The 25,465-nt window shown below is 45.7% G+C and overlaps 1 protein-coding gene across 1 annotated transcript in view; it reads left to right on the top strand.

Moving 5' to 3' along the window:
• The first annotated feature begins 12,373 nt into the window (after positions 1 to 12,373).
• LOC138767805 (zinc finger protein 585A-like) overlaps positions 12,374 to 25,465 on the top strand; it is a 37,719-nt gene continuing 24,627 nt past the window's right edge. Inside the window, exons 1-5 of the mRNA XM_069945583.1 lie at positions 12,374 to 12,467; positions 14,803 to 14,967; positions 17,308 to 17,435; positions 17,544 to 17,717; positions 17,809 to 17,932. Coding sequence (XP_069801684.1) covers positions 14,883 to 14,967; positions 17,308 to 17,435; positions 17,544 to 17,717; positions 17,809 to 17,932 — 511 coding nt within the window. The 5' untranslated portion in view covers positions 12,374 to 12,467; positions 14,803 to 14,882. The remainder of the gene's footprint in view (positions 12,468 to 14,802; positions 14,968 to 17,307; positions 17,436 to 17,543; positions 17,718 to 17,808; positions 17,933 to 25,465) is intronic.

The following is a 25,465-nucleotide window of genomic DNA, read 5'->3' as shown; positions in this document are numbered from 1 at the left end:
ATAAACCCACACACCGTATATGCAGCAGATATGCAACAAATACGCAGCAGATTTGTTGGTACAGATTTGATGCTGTGTTCAGTTATTTAGATCTAATCTGCTGCGATTTTGCTGCGAGTTTGCTGCGAGTTTGCTGCGTATCGCAGCAGTAAATATGCTGCATATACGGTGTGTGGGTTTATAACCTAAGGGTGGGTCGGCCTGCCTCCAGTGCTTCAGCCTGGGCCTGGTGGTAGAGTCACTTTAATAAAAGCTGCCAACATTAAAGGGAACCTGTCACCCCCCGTGCGGGGGTGACAGGCTCCCGACCAACCGCTACAGCCCCCTATACTCACCTGATCCCGCTTCTGGATCCGGTCGGGTCACAGAGATATCAGCCGCTGCAGCCCGCCACGCACGCTGAGAGATGAGTCCAACGCTCATAGAGAATGACGGAGCGCTGGACTCGCCTGTCATTCTCTAAGAGCGTTGGACTCATCTCTCAGCACGCGCGCGTGGGGCTGCAGCGGCTGATATCTTTGTGACCCGACCGGATCCAGAAGCGTGACCCGGCGGGATCAGGTGAGTATAGGGGCTGTAGCGGGGGGTCGGGAGCCTGTCACCCCGGCACGGGGGGGGGGGTGACAGGTTCCCTTTAAGTAGACATATTGTTAATGCTATTTAATATTTATTTTATGTGACATAACCATTTTCTGTACAAGTAGAATATTTTAAAGTTTTGCATTTTGCAAGTACAATATGTCACGGGAAAACAATCTCAGAATCATTAGGATAGGTAAAAGCATTCCCAAGTTATTAATGAATAAAAGTGACACAGGTCATATTCATAAAATTTGCCTTGGTTCTTAAGGCCATTTCAGGCCCGGTCCTTAAGGGGTTAAGGCTATGTTTATTTTTGGTCATTCTTTTGCAACCAAATTCAGGAGTTGATGGCCGCCATTTAAAAGCAAATAATTGAGGTTATTTTAAAAACGACCAACATAAATTATTTCAGCAGTGTGTGAGCCTGTGTTTCCAATTCACTCCTGCTTTTGGTTGTAAAATACTGTGTGTGAACATAACCTAAAAGCAGTAGTCCTACTACATTTACTTTGTGCCATCTCATGTATCGTATCACAGCAGATTTCACGCTGTGAGTTCCACAGCAAAATCTGATGCAAAACCCTGTTTTCATTCTGCTGAGAGAACGTAGCCCCTGCCTGTTCACCGCTGCCAGTTAATACATTACCTGTCCGCGCTCCAATCTGCTTCTCTGGCTCCCCGACGTCCAGCCAATCAGTGCCCTCACCTGCCGCAGCTACTGATTGGCTGAGCAGGACGTCAGGGAGCAGGAGAAGCAGACAGGTAATGTATTAGCCCGGTGCAGTGCGTTAAGTAAGGTGGTGGCTAACAGTACAGTATTTCACTGCGGAACTCACAGCATAAAATCCGCTGCCACACCATGTGTGAAGACACCCTACATCAAAGTTAAAAAATAAACACATGCAATGGTAAAGTAACCACCTGGATTGCAGTTCAAAGGGTTTTCTGCTTGGAAAAAGGGTCTCACATCATATGTGAGGCGTCGGATCTTGTTATCCTCATTGTTGGAAGTCTCCACTTGGGCATGATGGATAATACAGGGCTCGTTTTCTTCAGATATGTCTGCTCCAGAAATAAAATAGGTCTTCCTTCGGATGCTTAACTCATCAGTCTCATCAGTCTCTGGAAGGGGCTGCACCCTAGGAAAACCAGGAACAGTGTCTTTCAATATACTGACTGGAGGGAGACAGTCAGAGATTCGGTTTCCTTGGCCCTCACTAGTGGCCAAATCACTTTTAGCCACTAGCACTCTTTGCCTTTTCCTTGCAGGAGCCATTTTTTTTCCTATCTGTTCTCCTTAAACAACTTCAGGTAGAAAATCAACAAGCCCTTGATCTGTCTGACCCAGAGGATTTCTCCTCAATGAAATGTGAGCTCTTAATTTATCCCATATGAGCGCTCGTTGACAGGTTGGTTTCTCTAATTGGTTTGGTGTTTGTGCAATATATTGAGGGAGCCTCCTCCAAGTTATGGCACTAGCTGTACTAAACTTTAAGGTATGTGCACACTTAGGAAATCATGTAGACACCTTGTCGCAGAGTCTGTTGCTCGCCACCCTCACTTCACTGCCTGCCCATCCCAAAGACTCCATTCTATTGTCAGGCAGATTCAGCCATCAGAAAATGGACACATTCATTCTTTGAGCAGACTGTGGAATCTACCTGACTATAGAATGGAGTCTTCGGGACGGGTGGACCGTGAAGCGGGAGCGCAGGGCGGCGAGGGACGGAATCCACGGCAAGTTATCTGCCAGAATTCCTTAGTGTGCACATACACTTAAACATTACCAAAAAATAATGGTATGATTCCCTTTTTTATTTTTTTTGCCTTTGGTGTTTTTGAGATGAACAAAAGAAATTCCATTGAACTCTATGAAAGAGAAAAGCCACAGTTTGCAGAACAAACACCAAAGCCTCAGCATGCTGCATGTTGGAAAACCGAAACGAAGAAAAAAAAAGAATGCCAGAGAGGAGAGAAAAACACAAAAAAGTAAGTGTGGCATTTTTATAAAATTCCATTCCACAGCTAACATCTGGCTGTGGGCATTTTTTTTTTTTTTTTTCTAGCGTCTAAGTCTAAGGCCCCTGTAGAAAAAGCTGGAATAACTGAAAGTAGGACTCATTCTACTATACAGACCAGTGCACATGACTATGGCTTCTACAGTTTGTGCATTTGCCTTGCACCTGGACCACATAAAAAAGGTTCCTATTGTGTTTGCGGTCCATAACTGCAGGTCGCCCATGGATGACACTCTTTGAACTGCCCACAGACATTTTATAGGCTTTTTATAGCTTAAAAAAGGGTAAAACTACTGTGTGAACATTGCTTTAGGCTAGTTGTCAAACACATATAGGCTATGTTCACACATAGCATTTCCGTCAGTCTTTGGCTAGGTTCACACTATGTAAAAATAAGGGTCGTCTTTTATAATATCGTCCATCATTGTGCAAATAACATCTGTTATTTTTAAAATAACAGACATTATTTGCACAATGCCGGCCGTCGGTATGAAAGACAGAAGTCATTATTACACAGTGTGAACCTAGCCCCTTGGTCAGTATTTTTTCAACCAAAACCAAGAATGGGTGAAAAACACAGAAACTGCAAATCTTCCCATTATAATTTTGCCACTCCTGATTTTGGCTAAAAATACTGACAGAAAAATTGATCAAAATACAATGTGTGAACATAGCCTGAAGGAGATAACTGTCTAAAAGCTGTCTAGTAGCCCATTCCTTACAAATGGTGTGCATTGGTATATGTATTTTATTTATTTGTTGTTGTTTTTTTTTTGGGGGGGGGGGCAGGGTTTTCTCATACTATACTTTAAAACAAAAAACATAGTTACAGCATGGAGACTTTTTGTAGAAAACATTGCCCCAGGAAACAGAGTTTCTTTGGAGCTTCTTTTGGAGCCTTTTTAGCTTCCCTCAGAGATAAGTATTGCACATTGTTTTTTGAGCTGAAATAAACACCAAAAAAAAAAACCCATTTCAGGCAGTTTTCTCATTTTAATAATTTACTATAGGTGTTTTTATGGAAATGGAATGTGCCAAATCGGGCATTTTTTTATGGCGTTTTTAAGGCTAAGGCTGGGTTCACACTACGTGTATTTCAGTCAGTATTGTGGTCCTCATATTGCAACCAAAACCAGGAGTGGATTGAAAACACAGAAAGGCTCTGTCCACACAATGTCGAAATTGAGTGGATGGCCGCCATATAACAGTAAATAACGGCCATTATTTCAATACAACAGCCGTTGTTTTAAAATAACAGCAAATATTTGCCATTAAATGACAGCCATCCACTCAATTTCAACATTGTGTGAACAGATCCTTTCTGTGTTTTTAATCCACTCCTGGTTTTGGTTGCAATATGAGGACCACAATACTGACTGAAATATACATAGTGTGAACCCAGCCTGAGGCTGCATTCACACTACGTATATTTCAGTCAGTATATGTATATTTCAGTCAGTATATCAGTCAGTATTGCAACCAAAACCAGGAGTGGATTAAAAACACAGAAAGGATCTGTTCACACAATGCTGTAATTGAGTGGATGGCCGCCATATAACAGTAAATAACGGCCATTATTTCAATATCCGTTGTTCTAAAATAACAGCAAATATTTGCCATTAAATGGCGGCCATCCACTCAATTTCAACATTGTGTGAACAGAGCCTTTCTGTGTTTTTAATCCACTCCTGGTATGGTTGCAATACTGACTGAAATATACTGACTGAAATATACATATACTGACTGAAATATACATAGTGTGAATGCAGCCTTAGAGTGTGTGAAGGAAGGGACAGCCGAATCCAGCCCCTAGATGTCCCACCCCCATCCTCTGAGTTAGTGGGATGATCGCTTGGGAACTGATCTTCCCACTGCTGGATAAAGGTCACCACCTGTATGGGGATAACTTTTATACCAGCACCCCCTCTTCCGGTCCCTCGCTGCCCGAGCTACTGTAGCTTGCGGCACGATCCAAAAATATCAGAAGCAGTAATAGAGCCCTAATATTTATCAGCCATGGAGCGGACCCAGCTCTTCTGGATATGAAGGATCCCGTATCGTACCAGGGCAACATTTTCGAGGTGACGTCCACCACACTGGAAAACAGGAGACCCCAGAAGAAGTGCAGAGTGTGGCATAACAAAAGGATCAGAAAGGACACCATTTTCCAGTGTGCCACCTGTCCTGATCGCCCCGGCCTCTGCATACTGGATCGCTTCAAGGTGTACCACACGTCATTGGAGTTCTACATTTTCTAAATTCTGTCCCTTATTCCTATTTCAGGGGTCACGTTGATCCAGGGATTATTCTGATTGCCATTATGGAGTCGGGAAGGAATTTTTTCCCTGTGATTGGGCAACTGTCGTCTGCCTTACGAGGGTTTTTTTGCCTTCCTCTGGATCAACACAGGTTGAATTTGATTGACACCTGTCATTTTCAACCTTATAAACTAATAATTGGCCTAATACCCCCAAATAAATTAAAAATTATCCCTTTCCCCAACTAAATAGGTATGGCTGCCATTCCCATTAGAGGCTTGCCATGAGGCAATTACAAAGCCTCTGTGCTGCCAGGACAGTAGAAACCCCCACAAGTGCACCCCATAAGGAATCTGACAAGGGGGGCAACTGGGATATGGGCCGCTGGTAACCGGCACATTTGTGCCGTGAAAATTAAAAAAAATATATTTTTTATATTCACGGCACATGTTCTACATATGTGCCCGTCACCAGTGGAGTTAAAAAAAAAAACACAAAATGTGTAGAGCAATTTCCCCTGAGTATACAAATACCCCACATGTGGACATAAAGCACCATGTGGCTTCAGGGCAAGCCTCCGAAGGGAAGGAGCGCCAGAATGGATGATGAACACCATGTCGCATTCACAGAGTCCTCGAGCTGCCAAGACAGTGAAAACCCCCCACAAGTGACCCCATTCTGGAAAGTACACCCCTCAAGGAACCTAACAAGGGGTGCAATAAGGATATGGACCCCTTGATGACGGGCACATTTGTGCCGTGAATGTGAAAAAATGAAAATTTTCCCTTTCACGTCACATTGTTCCACATTTGTGCCCGTCACCAGTGGGGACCATATGCTCACTGCACCCCTTGTTAGATTCCTTGAGGGGTGTAGTTTCCAGAATGGGGTCACTTGTGGGGGGGGGGGTTCCAGTGTTTTGGCAGCATGAGGGCTTTGTAAATGCGACATGGCCCTTGAAATCCATTCCAGTGAAATTCAGCTTCCAAAGGACAATTGGCGCTCTTTCCCTTTGGAGGCTCGTCCTGCGCCTGCTTGGCACTTTATGTCCACATGTGGGGTATTCCTGTACTGCGCTACACGTTTGGTGTTTTTTTTTAAATGGTTTCGCTTTAGGGGAGTTTTTAAGGTTTTGGCACCCCAGAGCCTCTGCCAACCTGAAGTGGTACAGTCAAAAATGACCAAATATAACGGAGGCATTGAAATTCACTAGGAGCTCCTTTATATCTGAGGCTTGTGGTTGCGTCAAATAGCGCATTAGGGCCACAAAAGGGGTATTTCTATAAACTTTAGAAACGGGGCAAACAATATTGGGGTGAATTTTTCTGGTAATAGGTTTACAATTATTAAAAATATTGGATTACAATAAAACCTGCACAAAATTTTCTTAATTTTTTACACACTTAGCTTTTATTTCTGTGACTCCCCTAAGGGGTTAAAAAAAACTTTCTGGATGTGCTGTTGCAGAGTTTGGGAGGTGCAGTTTCTGAAATGGGGTGCTTTGTGGGGCTTTCTAACATACAGTCCCCTCAAAAACACTTTAAACCTGAACAGGTCCCTAAAAATATCTGATTTTGAAATTTTACTGAAAATTTGGAAAATTGCTGTTAATGTTTAAAGCTTCCTATTGTCTAAAAAAAATGAAGTATAGTTTAATAAAAGCTACCAACATAAAGTAGACATGTTGCTAATGCTATTTAATATATAATTTATGTGGCATAACCATTTTCTGTATAAGCAGAAAGGTTTCAAAGTTGGAAAAATGCATTTTTTTTAACAATTTTTCACGTTATTTTGGTGTTTTTCAGATAGATTCGTTATGAGTATCAACTCCATTTTACCAGAAATGTAAAGTACCATATGTCACGAGAAAACAATCTCAGAATCGTCCGGATAGGTAAAAGCATCCCGAAGTTATTAATGACAAATGTTGGTCTAGCCTTGATTTTTTTCCTTTTCCACAAGGGGTTAAAAAAGAAAGTGAACACAAAACGTGTAGGGTAATTTCCCCTGAGTACGAAAATACCCACATGTGGATATAATGTGCCATATGGGCACAGGGCAAGCCACCAAAGGGACAGAGCGCCATTTAGAGGCTGGAATGGAGGATGGAGGCCATGTCGCAATTAAAGAGCTCCTGTGCTGCCAGGACAGTAGTGACTCCATTAATGGCGGCCATACCTACTTAGCTGGGGAAAAGGGACCATTCTAATTTATTTGGGGGTATTAGGCCAATTATTAGTTTATAAGGTTGAAAATGACAGGTGTCCATCAAATTCAACCTGTGTTGATCCAGAGGAAGGCAAAAAACCCTCGTGAGGCAGATGACAGTAGCTTTATCACAGGGGAAAAATTCCTTCCCGACTCCATAATGGCGATCAGAATAATCCCTGGATCAACGTGACCCCTGAAATAGGAATAAGGGACAGAATTTAGATAATGTAGATCTCCAATGACGTGTGGTGCGCCTTGAAGCGATCCAGTATGCAGAGGCCGGGGGGATCAGGACAGGTGGCACACTGGAAAATGGTGTCCTTCCTGATCCCGCTGTTACGCCACAATCTGCACTTCTTCTGGGGTCTCCTGTTTTCCAGTGTGGGTTACGTCACCTCGAAAATGTTGTCCTGGTGCGATACGGGGTCCTTCATATCCAGAAGCGCTGGGTCCGCTCCATGGCTGCTAAATATTAGGGCTTTATTACTGCTTCTGATATTTTCGGATCGTGCCGCAAGCTACAGTAACTCGGGCAGCGAGGGACCAGAAGAGGGGGTGCTGGTATAAAAGTTATCCCCGTACAGGTGGTAACCTTTATCCAGCAGTGGGAAGATCAGTTCCCGAATGATCTCCCCCCTAACTCCGGGGGGCTGGATTCGGGTGTCCCTTCCTTCATACACTCTAAGGGTACGTACACACTGCGGAATGGAGAAGGATAACCCTTTGTGCATTCCGCAGCTGGCACCCGCCGGCGGACTGATGCAGGCGCGTGTCTCTCCCGTGTCATAGACTCCTTTCTATGCACGGGCGGATTCTGCCCTCTGTCCAAAGAATGAACGTATTCATTCTTTGGACGGACGATGGAATCCGCCCGTGCATAGAATGGAGTCTATGACACGGGGGGAGACACGCGCCTGCATCAGTCCGCCAGCGGGTGCCAACTGCGGAATGCACAAAGGGTTATCCTTCGCCATTCCGCAGTGTGCACGTACCCTAAGGCTATGTTCACACTACGTATATTTGAGGCTGTATGTTTGAGGCTGTATAGCAACCAAAACAAGGAGTGGATTGAAAACACAGAAAGGCTCTGTTCACATAATGTTGTAATTGAGTGGATGGCAGTCATTTAATGGCAAATATTTGCTGTTATTTTAGAACAACGGCTGTTGTATTGAAATAATGGTCGTTATTTACCGTTATATGGTGGCCATCCACTCAATTACAACATTATGTGAACAGATCCTTTCTGTGTTTTCAATCCACTCCTGGTTTTGGTTGCTATGAGGACCTGACATGAGGACCAAATACAGCCTGAAATATACATAGTGTTTTTACATAGGAAAAAAGGATCCCCTCATTCATCCTCACTGGCTGTTTCGGTGTCGGAGGCAATAATAGTGTATGCCATCTTTGTACGGGGATTGGTATATGGGGTATGTAAATGTGTAGTGGTGTAGTGTAAAACTTTATTTCATGTAGTGTGGTGTAGTGTAGTGTTTTTTACGTGTTTTTTTGACAGTAAGAAAAAATATCCCTACGCCAAGAAAGAAGCTGCTGATAAATGCCGCACTTATGTGCGGTACTTATCAGCAGACAGTGGCGGTAGGATATAGGGGGAAAAAATGCCCCTACGCCAAAAAGGAGGAGTTGCTGATCAGCGGCGCACTTACGTGCGATGCTGATCAGCACTCAGCGGCGTTAGAAAGAAAAAAAAAAAAAAAAAAAAAAAAAAATTGGAAAAAAAAATCTTTTTAACCCAAAGCAACTGATCAGTGAATGATATTCACTGATCAGCCGCTAGGGGGCAGTAGAGCGACACTGCCGGAGATTGCAGAGGCCCGCCGAACCCGAGGACCCGAGTGATTATGAAGATTTCCGACGCTGGACGACCGAACCCGGAAGTGACCCGAAGAAGACACGAGGATGGAGCGCAGATCGTCGCTCCGGACGCCCAGATCAGGTGAGTATGGTACACCTGCACAACACACACCTGTTCTGCACCCCTCAGCTACCTAGCTGAGGGGTGCAGAACCCGGCAAAACTGTGTTTTTACAGTATGATCGCCGTGATGGGCCGGCCGGTACTGGCCAGCCTATCACGGCGATCGTGGGCCTCTTTCTTGGGGACACCTATGGCGATTGGTGCTATCTCGGACAGCACCAATCGCCTTTGCTTTCCGGGTCACAGATGACCCGGAAAGCTGTTTTCAGCTGCTATATGCTGATCTGTATTGTTAATCACCCCCCATGCCGACGAGCAGAGATGGCCTGCTATACATTATAGCAGGCCATCTTCCACGACCGCTGTGTGTGAACACACAGCAATCGGGGAAACATCGGGCGTAAGTATACGCCTGTTTGCGTTAAAGCCCACCCTGCGGGGGCGTATACTTACGCCCGATGTCGTTAAGGGGTTAAAGTGATTGAACCACCAGGCCCAGGCTGAAGCACTGGAGGCGGGCCGACCCACCCTTAGTGGGAGGAAACCCCAGCCCCTCCATGATAGGGTTCCATTGAGTCTAATGGAGTCAGGTCATGGAGGGGCTGGAGTTTCTTCCCACTAAGGGTGGGTCTGCCCGCCTCCAGTGCTTCAGACTGGGCCTGGTGGTACAGTCACTTTAAGGGGTTAATGGTTCTCTGTGTCCTCACTAACATGCTGTGTCTGGCCTAATTTTTGGGAGGCTCACTTGCTACCTCACTCACTTTTAATTGTTCTCTGTGTCCTCACTACCATGCTGTGTCTGGCCTAATTTTTGGAAGGCTCACTTGCTACCTCCCTCACTTTTAATGGTTCTCTGTGTCCTCACTGCCATGCTGTGTCAGGCTAAATTTTGTGGTGGTTCATATGCTACCTCTGTTTTAATGGTTCACTGAGTTCTCACCACCATGGTGTTTCGGGCTTAATTTTGGGGTGGTTCATATGCTACCTTTGTTTTAATGGTTCACTGTGTTCTCACCGCTATGCTGTGTCAGGCTAAGTTTTTGGGTGGTTCATATGCTACCTCTGTTTTAACCAGGATGTTGCCCAGAATTTGGCATAATGGTGTGATTAGGCAGCCTTAGAGGCATCCATGCATGCTGCTCCTGCTGTTTCCTGTCCATTTCCATGGTGTTTCCATCATTTTCTGAGGTTGACAGGTTTTCACACGACCTTCCCTCGGCCGAGCTTGGATCCCCTGCAAAAATGCTCGTGTTTCCCATTGACTTTAATGGGGTTTGTTACTCAAAACGAGTACCCGAGTATCAGGAAATATTTGTCTTGAGTACCGAGCACCCGAGTATCAGGAAATATTTGTCTTGAGTACCGAGCACCCGAGCATTTTAGTACTCGCTCATCACTAGTGTTTACCTTATGGTCTTGGTGAGAGGGGAATGTGTGTGTTTTTGAGCTGGTCATGAGGGGTGATGTTTGTAAGATGGTGTGTTATATGGCTGACTTGCGGTCACCTATGAGTCGCCAATCTATGATGTCATATTTACTTGCCAGGAAGTGGCAGATGTAGCCAGGCTTAACATGAGTAGTAGCCAGGGTTAACTTGATCACAGTAACGCATTTAACTCAACTTTCTAATTGACTTAACATAGCTCCCTGACACAATTGCTGCGTCAGGGATTAGGTTAACCCTGGCTACTACTTATGGTAAGCCTGGCTACATCTGTATATTGTGAATTGTCTCAATCTGATTTAAGATGCCATGTGCTTTAATACATAATATGGCTGACTTGCAGTAATGTGATAGTAACTACCTATCACCTAAGAGTCGCCGATCTATGATGTCATATTTACTTGCCAGGAGGTGGTATATTGTGACCAGGGACAAGAAACTTTTGCCCCAGTTGTTGCAAAACTACAAGTACCATCATGCCTTGAGTTCTAGTTTTGCAACAGCTGGAGGGCTGAAAGCGACTCTGTACCCACAAATTTGTCCCCCCCCCCCCCAAACCACTTGTAAAATCAGCTACTTTTAATCCAAGATCCGTCCTGGGGTCCGTTCGGCAGGTGATGCAGTTATTGTCCTAAAAAACAAGCCCTGTGTCAAACGCCCGAGGCCTAGATTGTGTATGCATTAGGCTGGCACACCCTCTCTGCCCTCCTCCCCACCCTCTTTGTCATTAGGAATGCCCCAAGAACATTTTCTCCTGTCTGAACATTGCACAGGTGCCTTAACAATCCAGCCCATGTGTCGTGCTAACACAGGTGATGAATAGTAGAAAATCTGCCTAGAGCATTCCTAATGATGAAGAGGGCGGGGAGGAGGGACAGAAAGGGTGTGCCAGTCTGATTCACACACACTCTAGGCCACAGCCGTTTGACACAGGGCTGCAAGTTTAAAAGTTCCTTTTTAGGAAAATAACGGCATCACCTGCTGAACGGACCCCAGGACAGATCTTTGATTAAAAGCAGCTATCCGGAGGTACAAGTGGTTTCGGGGGTCAGATTGTGGGTACAGAGTCGCTTGAAGGTTGCCCATCCCTGACCTAAACCATTTGACTCCATATTTGGAACTTAGGGCTACTAATGCTGCGTTTACACGGAACGATTATTGGTTGAATTTTGAGCATTTGAGCGATAATTGGTCCGTGTAAACCCAGCAAAAGATCAAGCGACGAGTGAGAAATCGTTTATTTTGATCTTTCAACATGTTCTCAAATCGTTGTTTGTAGTTTGCTAAAAATTCACAGATCGCTTTGTGTAGTCTTTCAAAGATTTACCCTATGTGTGAGATGGGCTTAAACGATCGCAATAACGATTTTTCTAACGATTCATTCCTCTAAATGCTGATTGTTATAAAAAACCAAATCGTTGCTTCTAAATCGTCAAACGATCGATTGGGCGAATTTATCGCTTTGTGTAAACGGACCATTAGGATTTCCCATTAAAATCACAAGGGCATGGACTGGACCCATGGACTAAATCTACTAAACACAAAACCTTATACTTGAGCAGCACCAGGTGATTTCTTTAGTCCGTAACATACACTGTAAGCAACACTAGGAACTGCCAGTAGATGGCAATGTTGCCTAATTTATGGAGGCTAAGTGACAACACCTAGTAACCCTTTCACTGCCTGCCAGGAATATAGATGTAATGAATATAAACGGCATAATTGCAGCAAATATGACAATAGAAGGAACAGGGATAATTTGAAGCCAAGGCACAAAATCATGAGACGTATAAGATTGCTCCCCCTCCATCCTCCCGTCCTGTCAGCCTTACAAGCCGCTTTACTGCAGCCTGAGGCCCCTATTCAGAGAGAAGCTTGTTTCCAGGGGAGCGTGTTGTGCACGGACCGCTGCTTCCTGTGTGTCTTCCTCACGTTTTGCTGGTGACAGAAGAGGAGCTGTCAGGGACGCCCCTCACATCCTTACTAGAAGCCCCCGGACTGCACTGACAGGTGGGAGATGTCATCTGCCCCAGTGTCCTGTGAGGAGGAGACAATGGGGACAGTTCTGTCACTGCCCACAGCCACCAATCACAGCGCAGCTTTTATTTCTTACACTGTCACATGACCCCTAAGCGCTGATTGGTTGCTATGAGTGACAGAGACAAATAATAAGTCTCTTCACTGATATGTGTGGGAATAATGGTGGATAGTAGGGGAGATTTAACAAACATGGTGTAAAGTGAAACTGGCTCAGTTTCCCCTAGCAACCAATCAGATTCCACCTTTCATTCCTCACAGACTCTTTGGGAAGTGAAAAGTGGAATCTGATTGGTTGCTAGGGGCAACTGAGCCAGATTTACTTTACACCATGTTTGATAAATCTCCCTCATTGTGTATAGTGAGCAGCCATAGAGACCTGATATGTCCTGCTACATTCCACTACCGCTGCCTCTTCTATCTGCTTCTGGAGAAGCTGGGTGACAACAAATATAGCGGCCATTGCAGCTCTTCCAGGTGCAGTCACCCAGCCTTCCTGAAGCCTCATTATTCATTGACCCATCCTCACAGCCTTATAGCCATCTACCTGAGCAGATTTCCATTCAGAGCTGCTTTCCTGCAGGGACGTGTGAGATGTAAAGTAGACGCGTCTATTGTGTTTACAGGTGTTCTGTGGAATCTGTTGGCGCTAAAGAAATAAATATTATTATTGTTATGGCTATGGCATTCTTTGCTGTTGCTAAAGGAGAAGTCCTGTGGGAAAAAAGGCAAGAAGGCTGGGGGTGCAAAAATGTTATTAAAAAAGTATACCTATCCATCCCTGTGCCCCGTTTCGCTGCCAGATGTAATTACCTTCTGGCATCTGGTTATGTCACATACCCGGTTCCCCCAGATGCAAAGTCATGTACCCGGGTGATTTATTGCCCCCTCAGCCAATCAGAGACTAGGGCAGCCCAACTGATTGGCTAAGCGGGATCCCACTCAAGTAACAGATTGGCTGAGCAGGTAGTCAATCAGCGGGGCCATGACATTGCAGCTGGAAGAGCCGGGTACGTTATGTGACGATTCTTTCAGCTGATATCATAGACATAAATATGCAGGACATACAGCAGCTGATAAGTGCTGTAAGACTTGAGATTTTTTTTCATAGAAGTAAATTACAAATCTCTGGCACTTTCTGACACTAGTTGATTTGAAAGAAAAACTTTTTTTTATTTTTTGCTGGAGTTTCCCTTTAAGTTGTATCTGCTTGGATGATTAAAATAAGGACTGTAAAGTATAAAACAATGATGTGTATCCTTGTGGAAAAGCCTCTGCTTGAGAGAGTGTAAATTATTGTTCCAAATATGACAAGAGGAAGGGGGATTATACAGGACTGTTATGTGGTCCGAGTATGGGGTTCATATAAATAAGGACATGCCCTGCTATCACTCCCAAATTCCTTGATGAAAGTGCTGCAATGACACTGCAGCCAGTCACTGATCCCTGTATACACTATAACGCTGGGTTCACACTATGTATATTTCAGGCAGTATTTGGTCCTCATGTCAGGTCCTCATAGCAACCAAAACCAGGAGTGGATTGAAAACACAGAAAGGATCTGTTCACACAATGTTGAAATTGAGTGGATGGCCGCCATATAACAGTAAATAACGGCCATTATTTCAATATAACAGCCGTTGTTTTAAAATAACAGCACATATTTGCCATTAAATGATGGCCATCCACTCAATTACAACATTATGTGAACAGATCCTTTCTGTGTTTTCAATCCACTCCTGGTTTTGGTTGCTATACAGCCTCACAAATACAGCCTCAAATATACATAGTGTGAACCCAGCCTAAGGGTGCCTTCACACACACCGGATCCGCAGCGGATCTAGTGTCAGCGCATCCCTATGAGAATACATACTCGCAGCGGGATTGTCATCCCGCTGCGTGTATGTAAGTTAACCTCCCGGTGGACGGAGCCATACATCACCTCCTCCCCACTCCAGCTTGCTTTAGGTGTTCTTGGCTGGACATCCCGCTTAGTCAATCAGTGGCTACGGCGGAGCAGCGCACTAATTGGCCGAGCGGGACGAGCAGACGCGGGAATCCCCGAAGCAAGCCGGAGCACGAAACAGGTAATGTATGCTCTGGCTGCCGGGGCGTTAACTTACATACATGCAGCGAAGATGTATTCTCATAGGGATCCACTGACACTGGATCCGCAGCAGATTTTGCTGCAGATCGGTTGTGTGTGAAGGCACCCTTAAGAGGCAGATAAGTCACCTTCATTTTTTTAATGATGGCAAATGCTGTTACTATATTCACTCCTGGGTCGGTCTCTGTTCAAATTTCCCAGTGATCGCGGGTCCCTGGAGCTTCTGGAGACAGCAGCATCTTCTTCCCGGCACTTTCTTCTTCTTTAGCCGGTAGCGCCAGATGACTGACGTCTCACAGTGGAGACGGCCTGCTGTGAAGACGTTATTGACACAAGATGGCACCGGCCGTGGTCGACAGGGATTAGGTACGTATGCATTCTACTACTTTGGGGGGGGGTTAGAACGCTAATTAAAGGGAACCAATCACACAAAAATTGGCTATAAAGCTAAGGAAACGTGCTGGTAGATCAGCCAGCATGCTTCCTAACCATCCCCCTGTCCCCTCCGTCCCCTGTACATAGAGCCCGCAAAGTTAGTTTATTATTCTCCCGGGCTCTATGCAAATTACCATGTAAGTAGTCACGGTGGACGGGCGGCTTCTTCAAGTAGTCAATGTCCTGGGCCGGCTCCGGCGCTGTAATCACTCCCCTCTGGGCGTGTGTAGAAAGCGCCGCATGGTGAAGTCATTAGGGGGGGCCGGCATTGCACGTCGGCTTGGCCGACGTCTTTACTACGCTGCGCATGCACAGTGCAGCCGGAGAAGACTCTGCGGTACTGCGCCTGCGTGGCGTAGTACAGCAGCGGCTTCACCCACAGTACTGCGCATGGGCAGCTTAGTAAAGACGTTGGCCAGGCCGACGTGCAATGCCGGCCCCCCCTAATGACCTCATTATGCGGCGCTTTCTACACACGCCCAGAGGGGCGTGATTACAGCGCCGGAGCCGGCCCAGGACAGTGACTACTTGAAGAAGACACCCGCCCACCTTGGGCCCCCCTCTTACCACATACTGACTAATAACACCACATACTGACTAACACCACCGCTGCTACTGACGAATAACACCACATACTGACTAATAACACCACATACTGACTAACACCACCGCTGCTACTGATTAACACTACCACATACTGACTAACACCACCGCTGCTACTGAATAAAATCCTCTGTACATAGACCAATATCACTTCATACAGTCATACAGAGGTGGACGCACTGTACACAGGCTCTATACACCATATACATTACAGTGCAGTTATATCAGGTGACTCACAGGGGACGTCTTCTCTGATCGGAGTTCTTCCCTTTTCATCTTCTCCATCTGCCCTGGGCCTTTATGAGAACTTTTTGGAGCCACGAATCTGCCAGACAGACATATTAGGCTCCTCACAGTGACACCATCCTCATCTCTCTACACACTGCACATCTGTACTGTCCCCTTTACACCCTCATTTAGTGGGTAGCCCTTACACTATGTGACCCCCTTTACAGTACATGCCCCCCTCTGTGCATGCCCTATTGTATACACCCCCCATGTAGTCCACCTTATAGATGCCCCCCCAATGTTTCCCCCTTATAGATAGCCCCCTGTGTTGTCCCTATTATAGATGCCCCCCATGTTATCCCCCATATAGATGGCCCCCATGTTATCCCCCATATAGATGGCCCCCATGTTATCAACCATATAGATGGCCCCCATGTTATCAACCATATAGATGCCTCCCATGTTTTCCCCTTCTCCTGCCCCTCCATCATACTACAACCACCACCACCATAATACTACTACTACCCCTTCATCCTCCTGCCCTTTCATCATCATACCACTACACCCCCATCATCCTCTTGTTCCATCATCATCATACCACTACACCCCATCATCCTCTTGTTCCATCATCATACCACTACACCCCCCATCATCATACCACTACATCCCCATTATCCTCTTGTTCCATCATCATACCACTACACCCCTCATAATCCTCTTGTTCCTTCATCATCATACCACTACACCCCTCATCATCCTCTTGTTCCATCATACCACTACACCCCTCATCACCCTTTCGTTCCATCATCATACCACTACATCCCCATTATCCTCTTGTTCCATCATCATCATACCACTACACCCCTCATCATCCCCTTAAAAACAAAAAAATCTATACTCACCTGAATGATTTCTGTAGCCCTCAGGTCACACGCGCTGGCGGTCTTCCCCCGGCGGGAGCGGGGCTTATTGCGGAGGGGGCGGAGCTTTGCGGGACCTGTTTTTTTCCCCAACGCGATGCTTCCTGCGCTGGAAGTACTTCCTCCCCGGCGCACACAGAGCTCCCTGGGGGCCGCAAGACAGCCGGGGGCCCCTGCCTCTTGTGATCGCAAGCAAAACATTGCTTGCGGTCACAAGAGGTAGTGGGAGGGGAGCAGTGCAGTGGCAAGGGGGGGCCTCGCGGGCCCCCCTTGGTAGCGGCCCGGTCCCGTCGGCGACCGCGGTCGCTACGCCACTGTTTCCTTAGCTTTATAGCCAATTTTTGTGTCATTGGTTCCCTTTAAAGCACATTACAAAGTTATATAACTTTGTAATGTGTTTTTAATTGTAGCAATTTTACATAGTTATGCTGTCGTCAGTGATCGTCTAGGAATTATTATTAGAGAAACATTATACTACATGTAAAATGAGATTTCATACCCAGTCCTCCTTGCTTCACAGGGCTCTCACCACTAAAGACGATGGTCCATTACACCACTGACCCAACGAGGATGAAGAAGAAGAGAGAGCACATGGCGGGAAGGATATTAGACCTCACCCTAGAGATAATCTACTGGATAACTGGAGAGGTGAGAGTCTCACATGACATCACTTGTATCTCTATTAGTAAAGCAGGTAAATGACTGGAGGGGAAGGATTGTTAGACTCTCTGTAGTGATCAGTGTCACCATACACAGGATTACACAGTAGTGAAGAAGGGGTCTGGTGAGTGTGTGACGCCCCCTGGTGTCAGGTCAGGAGGCTGGAGCAGGACCCAGAGCCCCATCACCGAGCCTCCACCTCAGTCACTGATACATGAGCAGAAGATTCTAGAACTTACCTCCAGGATCACTGAGCTGCTGACTGGAGAGGTGAGCAATGCTGCTGGGAATGCTGGGACATTATACAATAACACCAAGGGGTGAGGGGTCTGGAGGATAATTGTATCATTGTCTGTGTCAGGTTCCTATAAGGTGTCAGGATGTCTCTGTCTATTTCTCCATGGAGGAGTGGGAGTATTTAGAAGGACACAAGGATCTGTACAAGGATGTCATGATGGAGGATCAGCAGTCCCTCACATCACCAGGTAAGAGGAGAGGAAACACTAGGGTTATGGATCTCCTGGATCCCACATCATCTGATCATCACATATATACAATGTATTCTGTCACTGTGATTATTTCCTATAGATGGATCCAGTTGTAGAAATCCACCAGTGAGATGTCTGGTGACTGTCCACAGATTCGGCTATTAATAATGGATTACCGGGGTTGCATACACCCAATACCCTGCCGATCAGCTGTTCTGCCCAACTTTGACACTCAAGTGTAAACAGTGTATGGGGACAGAAGTTTTTGCCCCGTTCATTGTGTAGCAGTGGCACTAGGTATCTCTCATTCACTACAATGGAAGCACCACCACCACACAATGTACAAAGCTGAGGCTTCCAGCTCTTTATAGTGTTTAAAGTGACTGTACCACCAGGCCCAGGCTAAAGCACAGGAGGCGGGCCGACCTACCCCCAGTGGGAGGAAACCCTAGCCCCTCTATGATACGGATCCATTGATTCTAATGAAGCCATGTCATAGAAGGGAGGGGGTTTCCTCCCACAGGGGGTGGGTCGGCCTGCCTCCTGTGCTTCAGCCTGGGCCTGGTGGTACAGTCACTTTAAATTTTAGTGTCATGGCTGAACAGGTGATCGTCAGGGTAAACGGGTGTAAGTAACTCTCCAATTAGCTGTTGATGGTCTATCCTGTATAAAGTCCATGAGGGTGTTTTCCTGGGAAATGGCCTCAAAATAATAATAAAAATAATTTATCGCTTTATACTGGACCTATTATTACAAATGGTCAGAAAGTAGCAGATAATGATTATGATTGGCGTGTATAACAATGCCTATAACTGGCACATATTTAGGCTTTAGGGCCTTATTACATGGCACAAGTTGCAGGGAAAGCAACCGCTGATATGCTAGATCACTGCTTGTTTACAGATCCTATTAGACTGCTCGATGATCATGTGAGAAGGGGTGAAGGGGCATCATTAGTAATGTCCGTGCAGCCCTTGCTTTGGGTGCTTGTCATCATTATGTAGAAAATAATAAAGATGTTGGGAGAGATTTATCAATTGTGGTGTAAAGTGAAACTGGCTCAGTTGCCCCTAGCAACCAATCAGATTCCACCTTTCATTCCTCACAGACTCTTTGGAAAATGAAAGGTGGAATCTGATTGGTTGCTAGGGGCAACTGAGCCAGTTTCACTTTACACCATGGTTGATAAATCTCCCCCATTATGTTCACCTCTCCAGGCTTCCACTGTGTTTTCCTGCATTGTTTCTGCGTCCCCTGCTGACCACAACTGCTGCTGACACTTCCGAGCCTCTCTCTACAGTGCCAGCCCATTCAGCCAATTACTGACTGCGGAGCTGTTGTAACTCAGTCAGTGATTGGCTGAGCGGGTTCTCACTGCAGAGACAGGTGTAAAAAAGTCAGTGCAGCTGTGGTCAGCAAAGGACAGATATAAGACAGGAGGACACTGCAGGAGCGTGAACAGTTAAGCATAACATCTATATAATTTATTATTGCAGGAAAGTGCAGCAGCATACTACCTATAATCAGTTCTTGCAAGTTCAGTCAGAAACTCGCACAAATACAAAAATTTATCAAAAAAACATTTTTATTTTATCCCAAAATCCCCAAAACCACTCCTTGAAAAAGAGTCACAAAACGCTTTGATGGGTGAGGTGGAGGGGCAGCTAAGTGTAGTGGAGCTACAGGGCTCTTTCCGTTGGGTTTAGTGCAATTTGTTTACTGCATAGTCATGGCATGGTCATGTTGTTATGGGCATTACTACTTCATATTTTTATTTGCACTAATGCACAGGCACTTTATGGTGAATAGTGGACTGAGTTTAAGAGTATGAATTAATATCTGACTGTATGATTCCCTGCATTTTATATTTATCCCTGTTGACACTTGTTGTTTTCTGCCCCTCCATCTTGTTTTTAATTGTCTTTTGTGTAATATTTTGTATGCAATATTTTGGGGATTTTCAAATGAAATAAATATTATTTTTGATTAATTTTTGCATTTGTGGGAGTTTGTGATTGAACTTGCAAGGATTTATTATAGGTAGTATGAATTGTTAGTATCCTTGGGGTATGTAGTTTCTAATCATTGGTCTTTTTTATTTTTATATTTTTTTACATGCAGCAACAACCTGCAAGTGCCTGTGCCAGTGTTCAGACCTTTACCAAACATGAGAACAAGCCAGGAGAAGCACATGCTCAGCTCAGTCTTCTCCCTACTCTGTGACATGTGATGAGCCAGGCTCATAATGAAAGTCTATGAGCCTGACTCTCTTCATTGACAGAGCAGGGAGCGCATTTTTGCATTTCTCCTGTTTTTGTCTGTATTTTAACCAGTGACGTGCAAACTGCACAGTGAGAACCGAGGTGTTGGAGTGCTGGCCAGTTTTTGCATTTTATGTCTATGACACGTCAAAAAATTTTCAAAACGAGAGTGACATTGTAAACTTATTGAAAGACAGTGATTAGCCGATGAGCAAACAGTTGCTTGCTCCTCGGCTGATTGTTGTCTTTAATACACTGAGCAATATTAGTGTATGTTCACACTACAGATTAGGCAAGGAATTTCAATTGAAATCCGTGCTGTGGACTCTGCTTGAAATCCTGCATGTCCATCGATTCAATGGATTCCTCAAGTGCAATCCTCAATCCACCCAAAGAATTGACATGATTGTGCTTGAGAAATCCCCATGACTGAATGGACAGGCAGGATTTTAAGCAGAATCTGCAGCGCGGATTTCACTTGAAATTCCTTGCCTATTCTGTAGTGTGAAGCCCGATTTGGCAGATAATCACTATGTGTAATAGGATCTTTACTGTGGCTGCACCATCTCCACAGCTAGGCAGTCATTATCAGGCCAATTGCAGCACTGTACCCATGTATTTACTTTATACCAAGAGGCTCAAGTAACTAAAAAATTATATTATAATCATTAATCTTGTATATTTAGAAGACAACATAATAGCTAAGTCAGCTCCATCCTATTCTGCTATCAGAAGCCCTGTATAATTCCCAGTTAGTGAGAGGCTATACTAAGATGTGATGTAACCCCAAATCCTTTTTTTTTCCCTCAGGTTCCTAAAGGTAGCCATACACCTTCAATAATTGAGAGCCAAACGTTCATCCGGCTGTCAGTTATCTCTCCCATCCATCCCCTGTCTTTCCCGTACACATGAACCTTTAGCAGGCCGAGCATTCCTATGTTCTTCATGCAAACCAAGAAAAAACGACCTCCTCTCCAAACCAGGGTAAGTACGGGCGCAGATCCAGATGGGGATATGAGATAGTTAAAATGATTTATTGTATAAAAACATTCATGGCGAACTGGTTTCTTTTTCAAGTGTCATCTGCCTCACAATCAACTCGACCTACATATATATATATATATTGTAGGGATCTTCCCGGGGGATGGTGTGTTTGGACACAGTTCACAGCAGACTTGGACTTGTAAAATAACAGCTTGGCGTTTATTTGCAGCATAAACAGTCCATAACAGAAATGTAGCAACACTGCGCTTTAAGAACAAAACAAAAAGGTCTTGCCCGTCTGGGCGCTAACTAACACAGCAGGTTACCTCTCTGACACTTCAGTCGGCAGTATTGCGGGGTGTGAACAGGCCCCAGCAGCGGCTGTCTTCCCAGCTCTCACCAAACAGCATGCAGGCTGTTTACTCCTGTCTGAGAGCAAGGACCTGTACACTGAGCCCACCTTTTGCCTTCTCAGGCTGATTGGGATCAGAGCTCACCTGATCCCAAAACCCACACTGGATCGAGGGGGAGGGAATGGCAAGTCCCACTACCAAAACCTACCTGCCATTCCATGTAAGTCCAGGCCCGGCAATAATAAATAATAGCTCAGCAGCATAACACTGCTGAGCACAGATGCCTCCTGGACTCACCATCTCACACTATGTATCAACCTGGGTGAGATGTACATCCCCTCGAGCACTTTACCAGTGACATGTCCACATATCCCCCCCCCCTCTTCTTCAGACCGGAGGGCTGAGCATTTTGTCCCCACAGACAGTGTACCCTAGATAGGGCGTCAGCATTTGCCTGTAATTTCCCCGGCCTGTGTTCCACAGTGAAATTAAAGTTTTGTAGGGACAGAAACCACCTAGTCACCCTTGCATTCTTCTCTTTGTTTATTTTCATCCATGTTAGGGGGGCATGGTCTGTCACTAACTTGAATCTCCTGCCTAGTAAGTAGTACCTCAGGGATTCTAGGGCCCACTTCACTGCCAGACATTCTCGCTCAACTATGGCATAGTTTTTCTCGGCCGGGGATAGCTTCCTACTTAAGTACATCACCGGGTGCTCCTCGCCATTCACGACCTGTGAGAGGATGGCACCTAACCCTGTGTTAGAGGCATCTGTCTGTACTAGAAACTCTCGCCTAAAGTCAGGGGTAACTAGCACAGGCTGTTGGCACAGGGCAGACTTAAGGCTTTGAAAAGCCTTCTCGGCCTCTGGAGTCCATGTCACCATTGCGGACTTTGCACCCTTTGTCAGGTCAGTTAGTGGGGCTGCAACTGAGGCAAAATTTGGCACAAACCTACGGTAATAGCCCGTAATACCCAGGAAAGCTCTGACCTGTTTCTTTGTGAGGGGTTGAGGCCAATTCTGTATTGCCTCAATTTTATTTAGTTGTGGTTTCACTAACCCCCTCCCAATAATGTAGCCCAAGTATTTGGCCTCCTCTAAGGCTAATGCACACTTCTCTGCATTGATGGTTAACCCTGCATCACTTATGGCATCTAACACCGCCTGGACCTTACAGAGGTGACTTTCCCAATCAGGGCTAAAAATGACCACATCATCGAGGTAGGCAGCAGAGTAATCCCGATGTGGTCGCAGAATCAAGTCCATCAACCTCTGAAAAGTGGCAGGGGCTCCATGTAACCCGAATGGCATCACTACATATTGGAAGAGCCCATCAGGGGTGGAGAATGCAGTCTTCTCTCTAGCCTCAGGAGTGAGTGAGATCTGCCAGTAGCCCTTAGTGAGATCGAGAGTAGTTATGTACCTGGCATTACCCATCCTTTCTATCAACTCATCTACCCTGGGCATGGGGTAGGCATCGAACTTGGAGATCTCATTTAACTTTCTAAAATCATTACAGAACCTCCAAGTTCCATTGGGCTTTGGGATTAACACAATCGGGCTGGACCACTCGCTCTGGGACACCTCAATGACTCCTAGGTCAAGCATACGTTTTACCTCGGATGATACCGCCTCCCTCCGTGCTTCTGGTATCCTATAGGGCTTAAGGTTTACTTTGCTTCTAGGCTCAGTTTCAACATGATGACTAATGAGATGCGTACGCCCTGGTAGATCAGAAAACTTGTCTTTATTTCTCTGCAGGAACTCCTTAGCTTCCTGCTTCTGGGACACTGATAGGGTGTCACCAATCCTGACCGGAGGGATTGGTGGTGACAGATGACCAACAGGATTTGTCGCCACCAAGGATTCCCTGTCTTTCCAGGGCTTGATCAAGTTTATGTGATAAACTTGGAAAGGCTTCCTTCTACCTGGTTGGTGTACCTTGTAGTTGACCTCACTGATCTTCTCTACAATTTCATAGGGACCCTGCCACTTGGCTAAGAATTTGCTTTCTACCGTGGGAACAAGTATGAGTACCCGGTCACCTGGGCTAAATGTCCTGATTCTTGCAGAACGATTGTAAATTCTGCTTTGGCCCTCTTGCGCCCTCTGGAGGTGTTCCCTTACTAGGGGCATTACAGTGGCTATACGGTCCTGCATTTGTGCTACATGCTCTATAACACTCTTGTATGGGGTGGACTCACTTTCCCATGTCTCTTACGCTATATCCAACAAACCCCTAGGGTGACGACCATAGACTAATTCGAAGGGAGAGAACCCTGTGGACGCTTGGGGTACTTCCCTAATAGAAAACATCAGGTAAGGTAGTAAGTGATCCCAATCACGACCATCCTTTTCCACCACTTTTTTTAACATATGTTTCAGGGTTTTATTAAACCTCTCCACTAACCCGTCTGTCTGTGGGTGATATACAGAGGTACGTAGGTGTGAGATTTTAAACAGTTTGCATAGCTCTTTCATCACCTTTGACACAAATGGTGTACCTTGGTCGGTCAAGATTTCTTTGGGGATCCCCACCCTGGAAAACATATAAAACAATTCCCGTGCAATTGTTTTAGATGCAGTGTTTCTTAGGGGTACAGCCTCAGGATAGCGGGTCGCATAGTCCAACACAACTAGAATGTACTGGTGACCCCTAGCTGACTTTACAATGGGACCCACCAAGTCCATTGCGATCCGGTCAAAAGGTACCTCTATGATGGGGAGTGGGACCAAAGGACTGCGAAAATGGGACACTGGAGCGCTAAGCTGACATGTGGGGCACGACTCACAGTATTTTTTTATGTCAGCATAAATCGCAGGCCAATAAAACCTCTGGAGGACTCTCTCCTGCGTTTTATCTGTCCCCAAGTGGCCCCCAAGGACATGATTATGTGCCATGTCGAGTACCTGACGCCGGTACGACTTAGGCACCAGAAGCTGTTCCACCACCTCGTCACTAATCTTAGTGACTCTATATAAGAGATCATTAGTCATAGAAAAATGTGGAAATTTTTTCTCAGCTTCTGGTTCCTGAGGTACCCCATTCATAACAGTGACCTGCTCTCTCGCATTTTTGAGAGTGGGGTCCTGTAATTGTGCAGTACCAAAATTATCCCTAGACACCTCTAAGTCTGGAACATTCTGCGCAGTGGGAGGAGCCTCTTCCTCACCTGCCAGGACCTGCAAAGGAAAAGCATCATTTTCATCCTGTACATTTTTATCATTTACCGTGGGTAATGCAATAGACTTAGGGGTCTCCTCACTCCTTTCAGGGGATTGTTGTTTTCCCCATAGAGCCCAGAACAAAGGAAAATCACGCCCCAATATCACATTATGCATAAGGTTTTTAACCACACCCACTTCATATTGTACCGTGCCTAGTTCAGTCCCGACATTAGCCAGTACTATAGGGTAAACCTTTGTATCACCATGTATGCATACCACACTCATATGTCTTTTTGGCACAAAGTCCCTAGTCACCAGACTGGCATGCACCAAGGTGACAAGGCTTCCTGAGTCCAGCAACGCCTTAACAGGAAAGTCATTTACAGTAATGTTGCAGACTTGTGGTTCAGTCTCTAGTCCAGTGACTGCAACAAAAGACGGCTCCGCAAATAGCGACTGACGCCGGCTAGCGTCACACTCCATGGGCTCAGTGGTAAGAGGGCAATGGGCAGACATATGTCCCGTCTCATGGCATCTCCAGCACTGGATAGGGCCTGGTCTCCTTGGCAGGGAGTCCTTTTTAGGGCCACTTAGCCACCGGGGACCACCACCAGTCTTTTGCCCCTGAGACACCTCCTGAGCGCTCTTCCCTCTATCAGCACCCCTCCACACTCCCCCAATAGATGGAAGTCTCTTACCACCTGACGGCACAGGTCTGGCACTCCGGGGAGGTGACGGTGCTGCAGGAACATCACGGAGGTAG

The sequence above is a fragment of the Dendropsophus ebraccatus genome, chromosome 11 (assembly GCF_027789765.1).
Source record: "Dendropsophus ebraccatus isolate aDenEbr1 chromosome 11, aDenEbr1.pat, whole genome shotgun sequence".
Lineage (NCBI taxonomy): Eukaryota > Metazoa > Chordata > Amphibia > Anura > Hylidae > Dendropsophus > Dendropsophus ebraccatus.
This window is presented reverse-complemented; position numbering and strand designations above follow the sequence as displayed.